The following is a 14836-nucleotide window of genomic DNA, read 5'->3' on the forward strand; positions in this document are numbered from 1 at the left end:
GTGTTCTGTCACCCTCACAGTGGAAAAAAAAAGAAAAAGAAAAAAGAAAAGAAAAGAAGAAAAGGGAAAAAAGGAAAAAAGTTGTTTCTTAAATTCAGATGAAACTTTCTGTGTTTCTGTTTGTGCCCATTGCCTCTTATCCTGTCACTGGGCACCACTGGAAAGAGTCTGGCTCTGTCTTTTTTACATCCTCCTTTCAGATATTTATACATATTGATAAGATTTCCTCCCCCCTCCCCAAGCCTTCTCTTCTCCGGGCTGAATAGTCCCAGCTCTCTCAGCCTTTCCTCATACGAGAGATGCTCCAGTCCCTTAATCATCTTAGTAGCCCTTCACTGGACTGGCTCCAACAGCTCTGTATCTCTCTTGTACTGGGGAGCTCAGCACTGGACACAGTACTTCAGATGTGGCCTTACCAGTGCTGAGTAGAGGGTGAGGATCACCTCCCTGAACTTGATCGTTGGCCTTCTTGGCTGCAAGGCCACACTCCCGGCTCATGGTCAACTTGTTGTCCACCAGGACCCCCAGATTCTTCTCCACAGAGCTGCTTTCCAGTAGGTCAGCTCCCAATCTATACCAGTGCGTGGGGTTACTCCTCCCTAGGTTCAAGACTCTGCACTTCCCTTTATTGAACCTCTTGAGGTTTCTCTCTGTCTCTAACCTGCTGAGGTTCCTTTGAACGGCATTACAACCCTCTGGTGTATCAACCACTCCTTCCAGCTTTGTATCATCTGCAGACTTGTTGAGGATGCACTCTGTTCTATCATGCAGGTGATTAATGAGGATGTTAAACAGTTGACATCATACACTGCTAGTTACTGGCCTCTAACTAGAATTAATGACACTGATTACAGCCCTCTGAGCTCTGCTGTTTAGCCAGTTTTCAATCCACTTCACTGTCAGCTTGTCTAGGCTGTACTTCATCAGCTTGCCTGTGAGGATGTTATGGAAAGCAGTGTCAAAAGGCTTACTGAAGTCACAGTAGACAACATCCACTGCTATCCACTCATCTATGAAGTGAATCATTTCATTGTAGAAGGCTATCAGGTTGGCTAAGTATGTGAATCCATGCTGACTGCTTCTGATCACGTTTTTATTGTTCACGTGCCTGGAAATGGTTTCCAGGATTAGCTGCTTCACCACCTTCATAGAGTTCAAGGTAAGGCTGACTGTCCTGTAGCTCCCCGAGTTCTCATTCTTGCTCCTTTTGAAGAYTGGATTGACATTTGCTTTCTTCCAGTCCTCAGGCATCTATTGTAATCATCATGACCTTTCAAATCAAAACCTTTCAACCTTTTAAAAAAGCCTTTCAAACCTTTTAACTGAGATGTGTGGTACTTCTATTTCATTTGAGTAGTTTGTTATTTTCATGACATGATCTCTGACAAAAATCAGTGCCATGCTTAAGTCTTCAAGGCTTTGTTAGAGCRAGAAAGTTATCGGCATGCGCATGCTTACCCTTTTGTAAGCTAAGAGACCCATGAGAGAGTGAAATCAGCGGCACTAAAGTGTGTTCTGGAACAGGTGCATAAACACTTTAATAGCTCCTTTTTTGTGAGCTAAGAACAAGTATTACTTCCTTGAAATCCCAGTCCTACATTGGTCCTACTCTAAGAAGCTTAGTTTGTGAACCGAATAGGCATCAGACTTCTGCCCCTTTCTCACTTTTTTCATTAGTTTGTGCTGCAAGCGCAGTAAGGTCACATGTCTGCTAAAAAGGACATCTTTGGGAGACGTTCTTCAGCATAGGGACCTTGTTGTTTTCTAGATGATGTGCAATGCCAAACATAGTGGCATCATTCAAGACGATATCAGTAAGAAGCTTACAAGAACAATTACACTATGTCGAGGGAAGTTTTGCTGGTATGAATGTGTCTGCTAATACAGTTTGAGTTTGTTGTCCTGCATAGGAAATATCCATTCTACTGAAAAAAGTTGTTCTCTGTGCTTTTAAAAGTAGGTTCACATGAAGAGGCATCATGATAACTCTTTAAACACATCTTGAAACCTGTAGATTGTCTGGTAGCTAGATGGTCTACCTGACTAAAGTCTACATGACTTTAGTTTTGTTCTTGATACTAACACACTGAAGAAATTTGTATTCTTCATGAACCAAAAAGAGAGAACAATTATTAATCTTTTCCTACTTGTACTACATAATGATTGTTTGGAACATATTGCATTTTTACTTTGTAGCTGTTTATGTTCAGCATTTAATGAATGGTCATTTCATTGTTTTAATATTCTGTTTTGGATTTATAGTGGTAGAATGGAGAAAAATATAGTATACTTTTGAATATACACATCCAACTGTCTTGCGTTTGCAAGTGTATTTCAGGGTTCAAGCAGATCTTGGAAATTCTTCTATTTAAACAGTTGTATAAAATTTTAAGCAAATGGACAAAAGATTTTTAATGAGTCTTATTTTTGTAATCTTTATGAGGATACAATGTGTTGCAGGAAGATTTTTCCATTGAGTTAAAATAAGTATGCATTCTGTTAGATAAAACATTTATTAATAATAATGATGCAGAGTGGTTCCTATTCCATTTATACAGGTGCTTCTAAGAAAGTCTTAAATTAATCTGTAAGAGTTTTTATAGAAATTTTTCTGTCTTTATAGTGTAATATGTAATATTTATATGCTGTAATATTAGTAATTCACAACAATTAATTATCATTTGGGTTCTCATATGAAGAACCCAAATGATATTTGTATTTGTATTTGACAATTTTTAAAAATATTTATGAACCTTAAAGAACATTTCCAATCAATGAACTTGAATGAATAGGAAAAAGCCACGCAAATACAGAAGTGGTTAAAATTCTAGTTGTTGATCAATACTGCTAGATTACAACAAGATATGGTATACTGGGAAATTTGTAGGTCTATATGTGCTCTTTCAAGTATGCATTTCCAGAGCAGATAGTTTGTATTATCAGAAACAAATAATGTTTCTATTTTTAAACATAATTCTTTATTCATATGAGAAAACTGTAAGAATTTTGATTAAATCATATTTCAGATTTTTTTCCAGTTGTTTTACAGAGACAACCAATAACTTGATAATTGCCTCAAAAGAGCAGTTATTTTTAATACCTTATTACATTTTCAACGTTCTCTTTGAGAAATGGTACTTTCTGTATTGAAGGGAACTTAATTAAAAACTGCCCAAATAAAACAAATTTTCAAATATAAAGAAATACATTTCCTTTTTTTTTTTGAAACTTAATGACTGATTGTTAAAGAAACAGGATAAGAGAATAAACTCACTGTACTGTGAGTTTGTTATGCCTTTTTTCACTATATGCCTCTTTTGTTGATGCAATGGGATCAAGATTTGAATTAGTGAAATGTTAGCCTAGGCTATATAATCAAAAATAACTTTCAAAAAAAAACTACTTCGAAAATATCAGTTTCTGTTCTAGGTCTTATGTCAGAAAGATTACTCTTCTATCTTTAGTTGGGATTTATTTGCTAAATCAAGGATTATTTTTCTTCCTTCATTGCCTCATCAAATCTAGACAGAGACCATTCATCAGCTTGGACATCATTCAACAACAGCTGCCATTTGGAATTTTAGGTGCTATTATGCATCCTTGGTCCAGGTCAGAACCAACTCATTAGCAACTATATGAAGTTAGAATCTGGACAGATTGGTAGCTTAAGTTTTAGTGAARGATTGTCATCTGTTACTAATTTAATTTTATGAAAACCTGTCTGCTTTCTCCTCTTCTAATGTGATTGTACAAACCTATTCTTAGCAGTGTTTCAGGCTAGGCCAGCTAATGTGAATTGAGGTTTTCCATATGCAATGGTAGTTTGAAATTACTATAATTTTACTTTTCCATTTTGTGATTTGCATGGAATTTTGCCGAGTGTGGTGCTGTGAGCCTGTTCGTTAAGCATTAACACACCTGGGGGAAGGATGTATTGCAAGATTCCTGATATAATACACGTTGGACAGTAGTTCAACTTCACATGCACTGARTAGTCACAAAGTGAAGCAAATTCCACATTTGAATAGCAGATGTGGCATGCAGTAGTTTGAAGGGCACTACATGCTGAGTCAGCTATATTAAATAGAAGACTGTTTTGTGCCTTCATTTTGGCCACTGTTTTCTTTAAATATTTATGAAAGGTTATAGTTAGGGTGACACTGATGTGTAACTGAGCATGTCTCATATTTCAGTTTTTCAGCAGTGCAGGAGCACTGTGGAAATGTAATTCACTGCTGCTATTTTGCACATGCTTACGAGAAGGTATCATCTGTTACTATATGAGGCCAAACTAGCAGTGTCATCACTCTGAGTAGCATGTAAGTAGACAAATGTAATAGCTATATGACAGGCTGAAGCAGATGTCATCTGCTTTTTTTGGTGAGTAGGCAGAAGGTTATTGTTGTTTCAACAGTGTGACTGCCAATAATAAAGTTGTGGAAAAAGTAGTCTGCCTTTTCTATATACCTCTTCTGTTTCCCTTTGAGCTTTCTAAATCACTTGCCTGGATAAAATCTGGCTGGATCAACACAGAGTGTTATCCACCCTTGTTTGTATGCGTGTAAGCATGGAACTCCCCAAGACCTTAAAACTTAGGGGAAGCAAGAACGTTAACAGATGGGTAGGTGCCTGCCTAGGGGTAAACCGGTTTTGACAGGGCAATGGTCTTTGAGAGATTCAGCTGGCCAAAAGCAAGAACATGGAAGAAGTTGATTAGGAATTTCAGAACTGTTACCCTTCCCTGTCAGGATATCAGACTTCACAGTGATGGCCACAAAGGATGACATATAAAGTCTATATGGCCAGTATCCATTCTCTGAAAGAGCCCAGTAAAGTAGTGGAAGTTACTGAGGCAAAAAGAAACTTGGTAACAACAGATCTGGCATACATTCCCCAAACTGTTCAGCTATTTGGCTCTTCTGACAATCAGTTTAGGGGCTTTTGGTCAGTGATTTAAAGACATTATCTATGCAGTCATTGTGTGTAGTTCTGGGGAAAAGAATGGTTCTGTCAACAGAGTATTTTTATGACCCTAGATTAGCTGATGACCAAATTTTTATATCCCAAGATGCTCACAATAAGATTTCTTTCTTAGAAAACCCATTTTTTGCTCTGCTGCTTGGGAGCTTACTGTGGCTGGGGTCTATCACAGTGATACACAATGAGCAATTAAAGAAGGTGGATGCAACTCTTGGCCTGGGGAACCTTGAATGTGATGAAGCTTTTTGACCTGTTTCAACCAATAAATGAACTACCAGTCATGAGAATCTCTCTTGAGTAATTTGATGAAAACAGCTCTGGGGAGACTTGCTTCTGTTACTTGGAAGGTCTTTCAGGTAGCCAATTATCTAGAAGCGTTCTTGTAGTGAGGGAACAAATGACTCAGTTTATTATCAAATGCAAGATAGATCTATTCTAAAATGTAAGAGATGGCATTTAACATAATTGTATTGTGACTTTCTTAATGTATTGGAGCATATTGCTAGACGAGATAGGTTGATGCAGCTGCCTAGATGCTACCAGCAGAGAACCTGGCCTATTATTTTAATGGGAAAGAAACTGTAGAAGATAACCTTCTTAATGTCCACAAAGAAAAAGTGTTTGCTGAAATTAATTTCACTATTTCAGTGATTTTACAAGATTCAACAACCTCTTGATCAGATTTATATATATTTTATTACCAGCTCTTCCACGTTGCCTACATCCTTATCAAGTTTGCAAATTCTCCTCGCCCAGATCTCTGGATCTTAGAAAGATCAGTGGATTTTGGAAGAAGTTACAGTCCCTGGCAATATTTTGCTCGTGAGTATAAACTCTCATGTCACTGCTCATTTATAGACAAGTTCTTTAATTATTTGCACAGTAGCAGGAAAATCAGCCCGTGAGTCTCACTGAAGATTTCAGCTGTAGTGAAGATAGCAAATATCAAGTATATTTCTCCTACTTGTCTTAGTTATCTGCAATAAATTAGTGACAAAAGTGTAGCTGAAAATGAGCATGGTATTTTGATGTATTTTGCAATAGTTTTCCATCTATTTTTTGGTTTTGTTTTTGTTCTTTTAGTATATCAGAATTGTAATGTTATTCATCCTAGTGGACCTTAAGGTTATTTACAAAAATCAAAGTGAGACGCAAGCAAAACATCTTGGAATACATGTAGCTTTTTTGTGATGATAAGGGAAGGATGGTGCAGTGCCTCATCAGGCATCCCTTAGAAAGAGAAATGAAAAAAAAATAGTTTGTTGTTACTAATTTCCATTTTTCTGTACTAATATTTGTGTATTCCTGCACTGAATGAAGCGATCACTGCTATTGTTCAATTAAGGGGGAGTATTTACTTGAAAGCACGTGGTATTTCTCTGTTAATTTAAGTTAGAACAACAATTTCTCTGTTAATTTAAGTTAAAACAATATCTTCATATATAAAAATAATTTCAATCTCACTTGACTAGACTCCAAAGCAGATTGTTTGGAACGTTTTGGAAAGGAAGCTAACGTTCCTGTGAAGAGGGACAGTGATGTCATTTGCACTACAGAGTATTCTCGCATTGTGCCTCTTGAAAATGGAGAGGTAAGTGTTTCTAGAAAACTGATGTGTGATGTTAGAAGTAAACAGCATTAATTTTTTTTTATTATTATAATATCACAATACTGTAAAGTAGTATTAGTATTTTTTACTGAAAGTTTGCTCGTTCAATAAAAACCTAAAACATGAAGTAAATTCTTAGTTATGATTGACTGAAATTACTTTAATAAATCAATAACCAGGCACTTAAGTATGTGGTAAGATTTTTGATGGGTGAACTGACTCCTCCCAGCTTTCACTATTCCCTGTGGGGGTGGGGACTTCCCTGAGCCACCTATGTAGATTTTTTGTTATGATTTGTATAACTTACTTTAGACATGTGCATTTGAGCCTGCTGACCACATTTTCTGAATAGACCCAGTGTATATATATAATATCATATATTGCACTAGAATTCCTCACAGGAGTAAAGGGTATAGAAACATGTATCTACCATTCAAAAATAAATAACTGTAAGAAAATATGTAGAAAATTATACTTGTTTATAATGTAATACATATGTTTGGAAAAGTGCTTCTCTGATTTTAGCTGCTGTTCCTTCAGGGGCAGAAGCTTGACTTATGTTATTTGAACAAATCTTAAACTACTGGCCATACTGCTCACTCTTCGTGTCATTCTCTTTTTACTTCTGATGAAATTAGAATCCAGATCTGAAGTCCTTCACAGTTCCTCAGAGTTTTGAGGATTTGGATTTTGAGTTGTAATTTAAAAGTAGAAATTATATACTAACGTTTCTGTAAAATTGTCCTAATGATACATTTTTAAGAATAATTTCTGTAGAAGAACATTGCTGGTGTCATCCCCTATTACTTGCTGTATCACTTTTCCTAAAGGAATTGTACCATGATTAGACATCACTAATTCATTGTTACATGCTTACAGATTATAGGAGCTATTTGGAAGTAGAAATCTATTATCTTATCAGTTATAAATAAATGAAAGTCCCTTAATCACTTGTGTGCATGCATACTGGATTGTTAATTAACAGATTCATGATTGCTAGACTGCAGGCATCGATTTCTTTAAAAAAGTACTGCAGCACTTGTTTTGAATGTCAGATAAGCCTACTTTCATGTGAAGGGATTTTCTAAAGTAACATCGTGTACTTTCTTCCAGAAGACCATTAATATGCTCCCAGGCATTGGACCTGGTAACAATAATATTTTCCAGGAATGTTTGTGCCTTAACCCAAAAATAAATGTGCTTTGGGAAAGAGCCAAAATCTGATGTTTTTACTGAAGCAAAACTCCCATTGACATGATCTGCTTTTAGTGTTGCTATTTTGACTATTACTATTGTTATTTCCTATTAAAAAGTGTGTATTTTTTGTGCATCCTACCCACTCTTTTCAAAACAGATAGAGGCACTCTATCTGTAATATAGGTAACAAGAATTCAGCAGGATTCAAAACTAATGACACTATTTTTACTGATGTCCTGGTTTTAGGATGGAAAGTGTAGTTGTTACTACAGATATACTCAGAAGCAATAACTAATTTTTAGATGTTTTAAGTAGTCAAATTTTTGGCTGTGTGCCCACTGCTGATACTTGTAGCTGATATGTTTTAACAAACATGTTCACTCTTTTGTTAGATTGTAGTATCCTTGGTAAATGGTCGTCCAGGAGCAAAAAACTTCACTTACTCCTCTAGCCTTRGAGAATTCACACAGGCGACAAACATCCGCCTTCATTTTCTCAGAACCAATACACTTCTTGGACACTTGATATCAAAAGCTCAACGGGACCCCTCTGTAACCCGCAGAGTAAGTACTCCTTTTACAGGAATAGATTCAGCAATTGTATTCAGCATCTCAGAGAGCATAAAATGAACTGAATTTCTTTAGTTTACAAGCATCATAACAATCAAAACGCACTGCGCACCTTTAAGTCCTCATGTTTTCTCCATGTCTGCTTGTGATAAGAAGATAATTGGGGTAGCACAGAGTTTGAAGAGCAAGTAATGATTTTATAAGAGACTGTCTTTTTTCCAGGTTAACAAACCATTTATGAATATTAAAGGGAGTTGTGTGCATCATGGAAGCTGTAAGGAACTAAAGAGGAAATTATCTTGCTCCTCAGCTCTGTATAAGATAGTTTAAGCCTTGTCAGCTTTATTTCACACTGCTATATTCTTATCTATTAGAAGAAAGATTTTCAAAAGTGTACCTGAGTTTCTGAAGGAACAAGGAATCAAAGGGCATACTGGAAAGGTGCTATCTGACTACAAATCATTTGAGATGCATGGGATTTTCCTATGGATTCTGGGCAATTCAAGGGTTTGAAAGACAAAATCCCACTCTCACTCAGTGGGAAAATATAAGGAAATTCAGACCTCTCGGGAATACTGCACAGAATTTCATATACTTAGAGCGATTCCAGACTTCATATTGTATTGTTATTTTTGACCTGTTATATTTAAAATGAAGATTCAGTAACAATTGGAGGAAAAGCTGGGCTGAGGCACTGCACAAATATATGTGGGTTTCTGAATTAAAAAATCATGAAACTATTCCAGTTACTTGATGGCACTCCCATTAAATACCTTTATTGTCTTTAGTGCACTTTAAGATGTTGCTTACAGACAGAAGTAAATGCATAGCTCTACAAAGCTGTAACAAAACAGCATAGTTCTACAAAGCTGTAACAGAGTAGAGACTGGGTTGTGAGGATTCTTATTCTATAGCAAACACTGTCAAATATGCTGGAGAGAGTCACCATGATCATTTCTAGCTATGCTGAAAACATTGAAAGCATAGGTTTTGTTTATATGTGGCAACAGTAAACACAATTAGAAATTAACATGTGTAGTTACACAGAGATAGTTCAGAAGACAAAAAATAATACAGACTGTATTTCCTCGTCCATATATCCTACCTACTACTTCTGGCAAAGTAGCTTTATAGCAGCTAGAGAGAGCTATCAGGAAAATCTTTCAGTCCTAGGGAAGCCAGCCAACTTCCCCTACATAAAAAGAGACGGTATATAGACCACTGAGAGGCCTGTATTGTGAACAGAGTGAGCGTAGATGGGGACATAACTGCAAAATTTTCTCTTTGTTCTCCTCATTCTCCAGTGGCATTAAAAATAAATCTACCCCTTCAGCTTTTTTTCTGGAGATACACAGAGATCAAGATTTACAACTAGCTCTCCCTGTTGCCTCCTTTCTTGGGTCACTAAGCTGATGCTCTAGGGAGACAGAGCAACAGTTTCAGAGCTACTAGAAAGTGTGCAAAGTTACTATTGAAATGTGTATAGTGGCAATATTTGCATTGAGTCAAAGTGATTAAATTTTTGTCTCCTTTATTACCCAGATGCCTGCAAGGCAAGAGGATGAGATAGAAAGTATTTCAACTTCAGGTCACAAATTTAAATCCAGTATGAGTCATGACAGATTTTGTCTGATTTGATAATCTCAAGCTATTTCTAGTGCTTAGTGATCGTGACTGACTGCATGGAGAAACCGCACTGCCCRCAGTGGCTTGTCCTGTTTGTTGAATATACCAAGCTCTCAGGAACAATACTGTGRCTGTACTTTATGTCTCCATCCTCAAGCTGGCTTTTAACTAGCTTTGAGCTTGGGTACCAGTAGTTGTATAGCTGCTTGGAAATGGGCAGCTGCAGCAGAATAGATGTAGTGTGAGCTGCACAGGCCTGCAGATGTGTTCTGTTGCTGTCAGGTGCCCCACATGCCTTGACTTTGATTTGATTAACTAATACAGAAATGCAGACAGCAGTAGAGGTTTGGCCATCGGCCATCTAACTTTGGTGTTTTCTAAAGTCATGCCTTTAAAATTCTGACAAGCAAGATTTAATAATGTAGAAATACCTCTGATGTTGAGGTATCTGTCATCATACAAGTAAAGAAAAGATCCATACATGCTTCTTGTGCTTGTTCCATAGTATTACTACAGTATAAAGGACATCAGTATTGGTGGTCGATGTGTTTGCCATGGCCATGCTGAAGTATGTAATGCAAAGAATATTGAAAACCAATACCAGTAAGTAAACTGAGCATCACATTAGTTGAATATCAGGCAAAATTATATGTTTTCAAATGACCTTTTCTTGTTAAAGAATGACATAGTCTTATGGGGATTTTTAATAATGTTTGAAAAAAGAGAATCTATTATTGATTGCTATGAAAATATGTAAAGAGCTATTGTGTGTGAAATATAATAATAAAAAGTCTTATACTTAACATTTTTTAAAATTGAAATAAGAATTTTGAAGATTGAATAGTTTGTTAACAACTCTTACTTCTTTTTGGAAAACTTAGATTGATATCATCCCTGAACAGCAGAAATTAGAAGGCCAGCTCAAGAACAAAGCTAGTGAACTTCCTGCAAATTTAGAACATTGCAAATGAACTCAGCCAAGATCCAATGGCTATTGATCATTGCTAGAAAATATAAAAACAGAAAATAAACGAACTATATCCTGTTGCCCTCTCTGACAATAAGGTGATACTTTTTTTGAGCTGAACTATTAAAATACTTCAATGAGAAAAGCATGGCCTTTGGTACAAAATTCTTAGTACTGAAGACATGAAGACAGCCATGAATTTAATAGAACTCAGATAGGCTGTGTTTTTCTGCTTGAACATTTTCCGTGAGCAGAACACTGGGAACACTGACTATTTATTTAAGACCTATGGATATCTGGCTCTAACCAACATTTGGTTAGAACAATAGTTGCAAAAGCAGCTATTCTGTGAGTGTAATAATTCTGGTGTATTTTTACAATTATCTTTAAACGCCTTTAATTGTGTGAGTTTTCATTATTGTCACATACATGAGCAATGAACAAATATCAGATGTGAAAAATGTAATTTCTTTTGGCAATGTGAAGTGATTTGGCATTTTAGTCGTATAGTCATTTCACAGAATGAATACATTATGTTATTCTAACTTCAATTACAGATGTCACTTTCTATGAATGAGTGTGAATTAAAATAGGTTGACAACTGGTCATACACTTAACTGAAATCTGTAGGAAAGTTTTCTTTTCTTGGGAAGTTTATGGTCTCCATATAGATTTCACAAGGAGTTAGATCACACTCTGTGGTCCTCTGCTACAGGAAAATGACAGTGAATAATCAGGCTGTCTGAAACATACTTGCCTGGTTTATAACAGCTCTTGCTCTTATGCATCACAAAACAAACTTTTATCAGGATGATACAATATTTTCAGCTGTTTTTTAAAAAAGAGTGAGTGAGCAGATGGGTGCCTTTACCCTCTCCAGATGTCTATTCTAGAGAAAAGTAAGTGAAAAAGGCATAAAATCTACCAGAACTTAAAAGTTGTTTTGTCTTTGGATATTAGACTACACAGATAACATAGCATCCCTGGAAGATGCCTCTCCTCTTCTTTTTTAATCCTGGGATTCAGTTACTATGGATGGTAGTAAGACCTAGCCTGTAATGAGACCCTGTCCTTATGTAGGCTCTTCAGCTAAATCAAAATAAATTTGAACTATATTTTCTTGATGAATAGTATGCACTGCTTTAAAAATAAGTGGATGAAGTTACAAAGGTGGCTTATTAAAGACACTAATAAAATTACTGTAAAAAGTCATAATGTGAAAGTGATGWGGGCATGCATATCAAGGTGATAAATGCTCTGATTTAAAGTAGGACAACATTCTTGAGCCTTGGAATGATGGTAAAATAGGATACATCTTAAATTATTATGTGTCACCTTGATTCAGTATTCTAGGAGAACATTTTATAATCCAGCCTATAACATTCAATTATAAATATTCCCTACAAATCATTTGTGCTAAAAGGCTCCAAGTCATATAATTAAAGAAATCAATCAAGAAGGATTTTAGAAAAGTTCTAAAATGTTTTAGAATTACTGTTTGACCTCTTTACATGTGATCTTATGTCCTGTCCTTTTCACATTATGTGTAAGTCTTGGACTGTAAAACAATTGGAGGGGAGGGAAGAGGTGTTAAATTCAGCTTCAACAGAATAAGAAGTCTTCCTTTCCCTAGGTTTCAGTGTGAATGTCAGCATAACACTTGTGGGGAAACCTGTGATCACTGCTGTCCTGGATATAACCAGAAACAGTGGCAACCTGCAACAGCTGGGAACACAAACATATGTGAACGTGAGTAGCCTAAAAGTTGCTAGTTTACAAGAGACATTGACAAATGAGCAGGAATTGCTGTAGACCACACATATTCGTGGAACATAACTAACACACTGCAGGTTTTAACACTTGTTTTCTTTACTGAAGAAATTATTTCAGTATAGCAATAAGGTTTAAATGATGCAGTGAGTATTATTTATGTTTCACTTTTGGTTTCATTAAACAGTGATAGCAGTCATTCATTTAAAATATTACATAAGAAACGTTAAAGCCTTCTTGTAGTACACTGAGTCAATGTCTCCTCCCAGTCACAGATGTGTCTATTAACAGACTGCATTTCCTCAACATAGCAGAGGTTATAGTTGTGTGGTACAGCTTCAAAACTTGTCCCTCTGTCGCCCAACCTCTTTGTATTCAGAATCTAAAGAGACAGACTGTATAAATTACTAGATTAATTAAATATGTAAACAGGTTTGCTAACTGATATCAAAGGAGGAATCTCCATAGAAGGGGAGTGTGTGTGTTTAGCTATATGTATGTACCTTTTGCTACTGTTAGAAAAAGAAAACTACATAGTACAATACTGCAGACCTCATTTTGATACAACCAAGCTCAGTGAGAAACGGTGAAGTATTGTTAATAAAGTACAGCTCACTCAACCTTTGCTATCTTTTGTTTGAGCTTCACTCCAGTCTCATACTGACAGTCACCCCTCACTGACCTGATGTATAGGGGCACAAAAGTGTTTCTTATAAGGAGTCCAAGGAAGTGCATATGTGCTCTCCTATCTGTGCTCATAATTAAGAGTTTAGAGTGCTTTAGTCCCGCAGATTGAATATTCAAACTGGAGAAGCCCATTGGCCTTTCTCCACCTTCCCAATGTTTCTTTCTTTTATTAAAAAAATGTAACATAGGTTTAGGTTGACAATATAAAATATACAGAWTATGGAAGAGGGGACAGGCTACCTGGGAGAATTATAGGAATGCAGGCAGAGTATGTAGAGATGTGACGAGTAAAACTAAGGCCCAGTTGGAATTGAGTCTGGCAAGGGATGTTAAGGACAACAGGAAGTGCTTCTTCAAATACATCAGCAGCAAGAGGCGGACTAGGGAAAATGTGGGCCCACTACTGATTGGGGTGAGGGCCCTGGTGACAAGGGATACAGAGAAGGCAGAATTACTGAATGCCTTCTTTGCTTCAGTCTTCACTACTAGGGCAGCCCTCAAGAATCCCAGAGCCTGGAGATAAGGGAGAAAGTCTGGAGAAAGAAAGACTTTCCTTTGGTTGAGGAGGATAGGATTAGASATTTCTGKGCAAGCTTGATATCCACAAATCCATGGGCCCGGATGGGATGCACCCATGGGTACTGAGGGAGCTGGCGGATGTTGTTGCCAGGCCACTCTCCATCATCTTTGAAAGGTCCTGGAGAACTGGAGAGGTGCCTGAGCAYGGGAAGAAAGCCAATGTCACTTCAGTCTTCAAGAAGGGCAAGAAGGAGATCCCAGGCAACTATAGACCAGTCAGCCTCACTTCCATCCCTGGAAAGATGATGGAACAGCTCATTCTGGATGTCATCTCCAGGCATATGGAGGAAAAGAAGGTGAACAGGAGCAGTCAGMATGGATTCACCAAGGGGAAATCCTGCTTAACCAATCTGACAGCCTTCTATGATGGAATGAGTGGCTGGGTAGATGAGGGGAGAGCAGTGGACGTTGTGTACCTTGACTTCAKCAAGGCTTTTGACACTGTCTCCCATAACATCCTCCTAGATAAACTCAGGAAGTCTGGGTTAGAYGAGTGGACAGTGAGGTGGATTGAGAACTGGCTGAAAGGCAGAGCTCAGAGGGTCGTCATCAGTGGTGTGGAGTCTAGTTGGAGGCCTGTGGCTAATGGCGTCCCCCAGGGCTCAGTACTGGGTCCCATCCTGTTCAACTTTTTCATCGATGACCTGGATGAGGGGACAGAGTGCCTCCTCAGCAAGTTTGCTGATGACACCAAGCTGGGAGGAGTGGCTGACACTCCTGAGAGCTGTGCTGCCATTCAGGGAGACCTGGACAGGCTGGAGAGCTGGGCAGAGAGGAACCTCGTGAGGTTCAACAAGGGCAAGTGCAGAGTTCTGCAACTAGGGAAAAATAACACTAGGCACCAGTACAAGC

General features: G+C 37.4%; 1 protein-coding gene across 1 annotated transcript in view; it reads left to right on the plus strand.

The window, feature by feature from the left end:
* Window positions 1-14836, plus strand: part of LAMA3 (laminin subunit alpha 3) — a 122645-nt gene that overhangs the window by 14587 nt on the left and 93222 nt on the right. The window contains exons 3-7 of the mRNA XM_085319328.1: window positions 5685-5802; window positions 6453-6571; window positions 8179-8349; window positions 10487-10584; window positions 12582-12697. Coding sequence (XP_085175454.1) covers window positions 5685-5802; window positions 6453-6571; window positions 8179-8349; window positions 10487-10584; window positions 12582-12697 — 622 coding nt within the window. The remainder of the gene's footprint in view (window positions 1-5684; window positions 5803-6452; window positions 6572-8178; window positions 8350-10486; window positions 10585-12581; window positions 12698-14836) is intronic.

Source organism: Rhea americana, unplaced genomic scaffold (genome assembly GCF_003343005.1).
Source record: "Rhea americana isolate MKP2758 unplaced genomic scaffold, rheAme1 scaffold_58, whole genome shotgun sequence".
Classification (NCBI taxonomy): Eukaryota; Metazoa; Chordata; class Aves; order Rheiformes; family Rheidae; genus Rhea; species Rhea americana.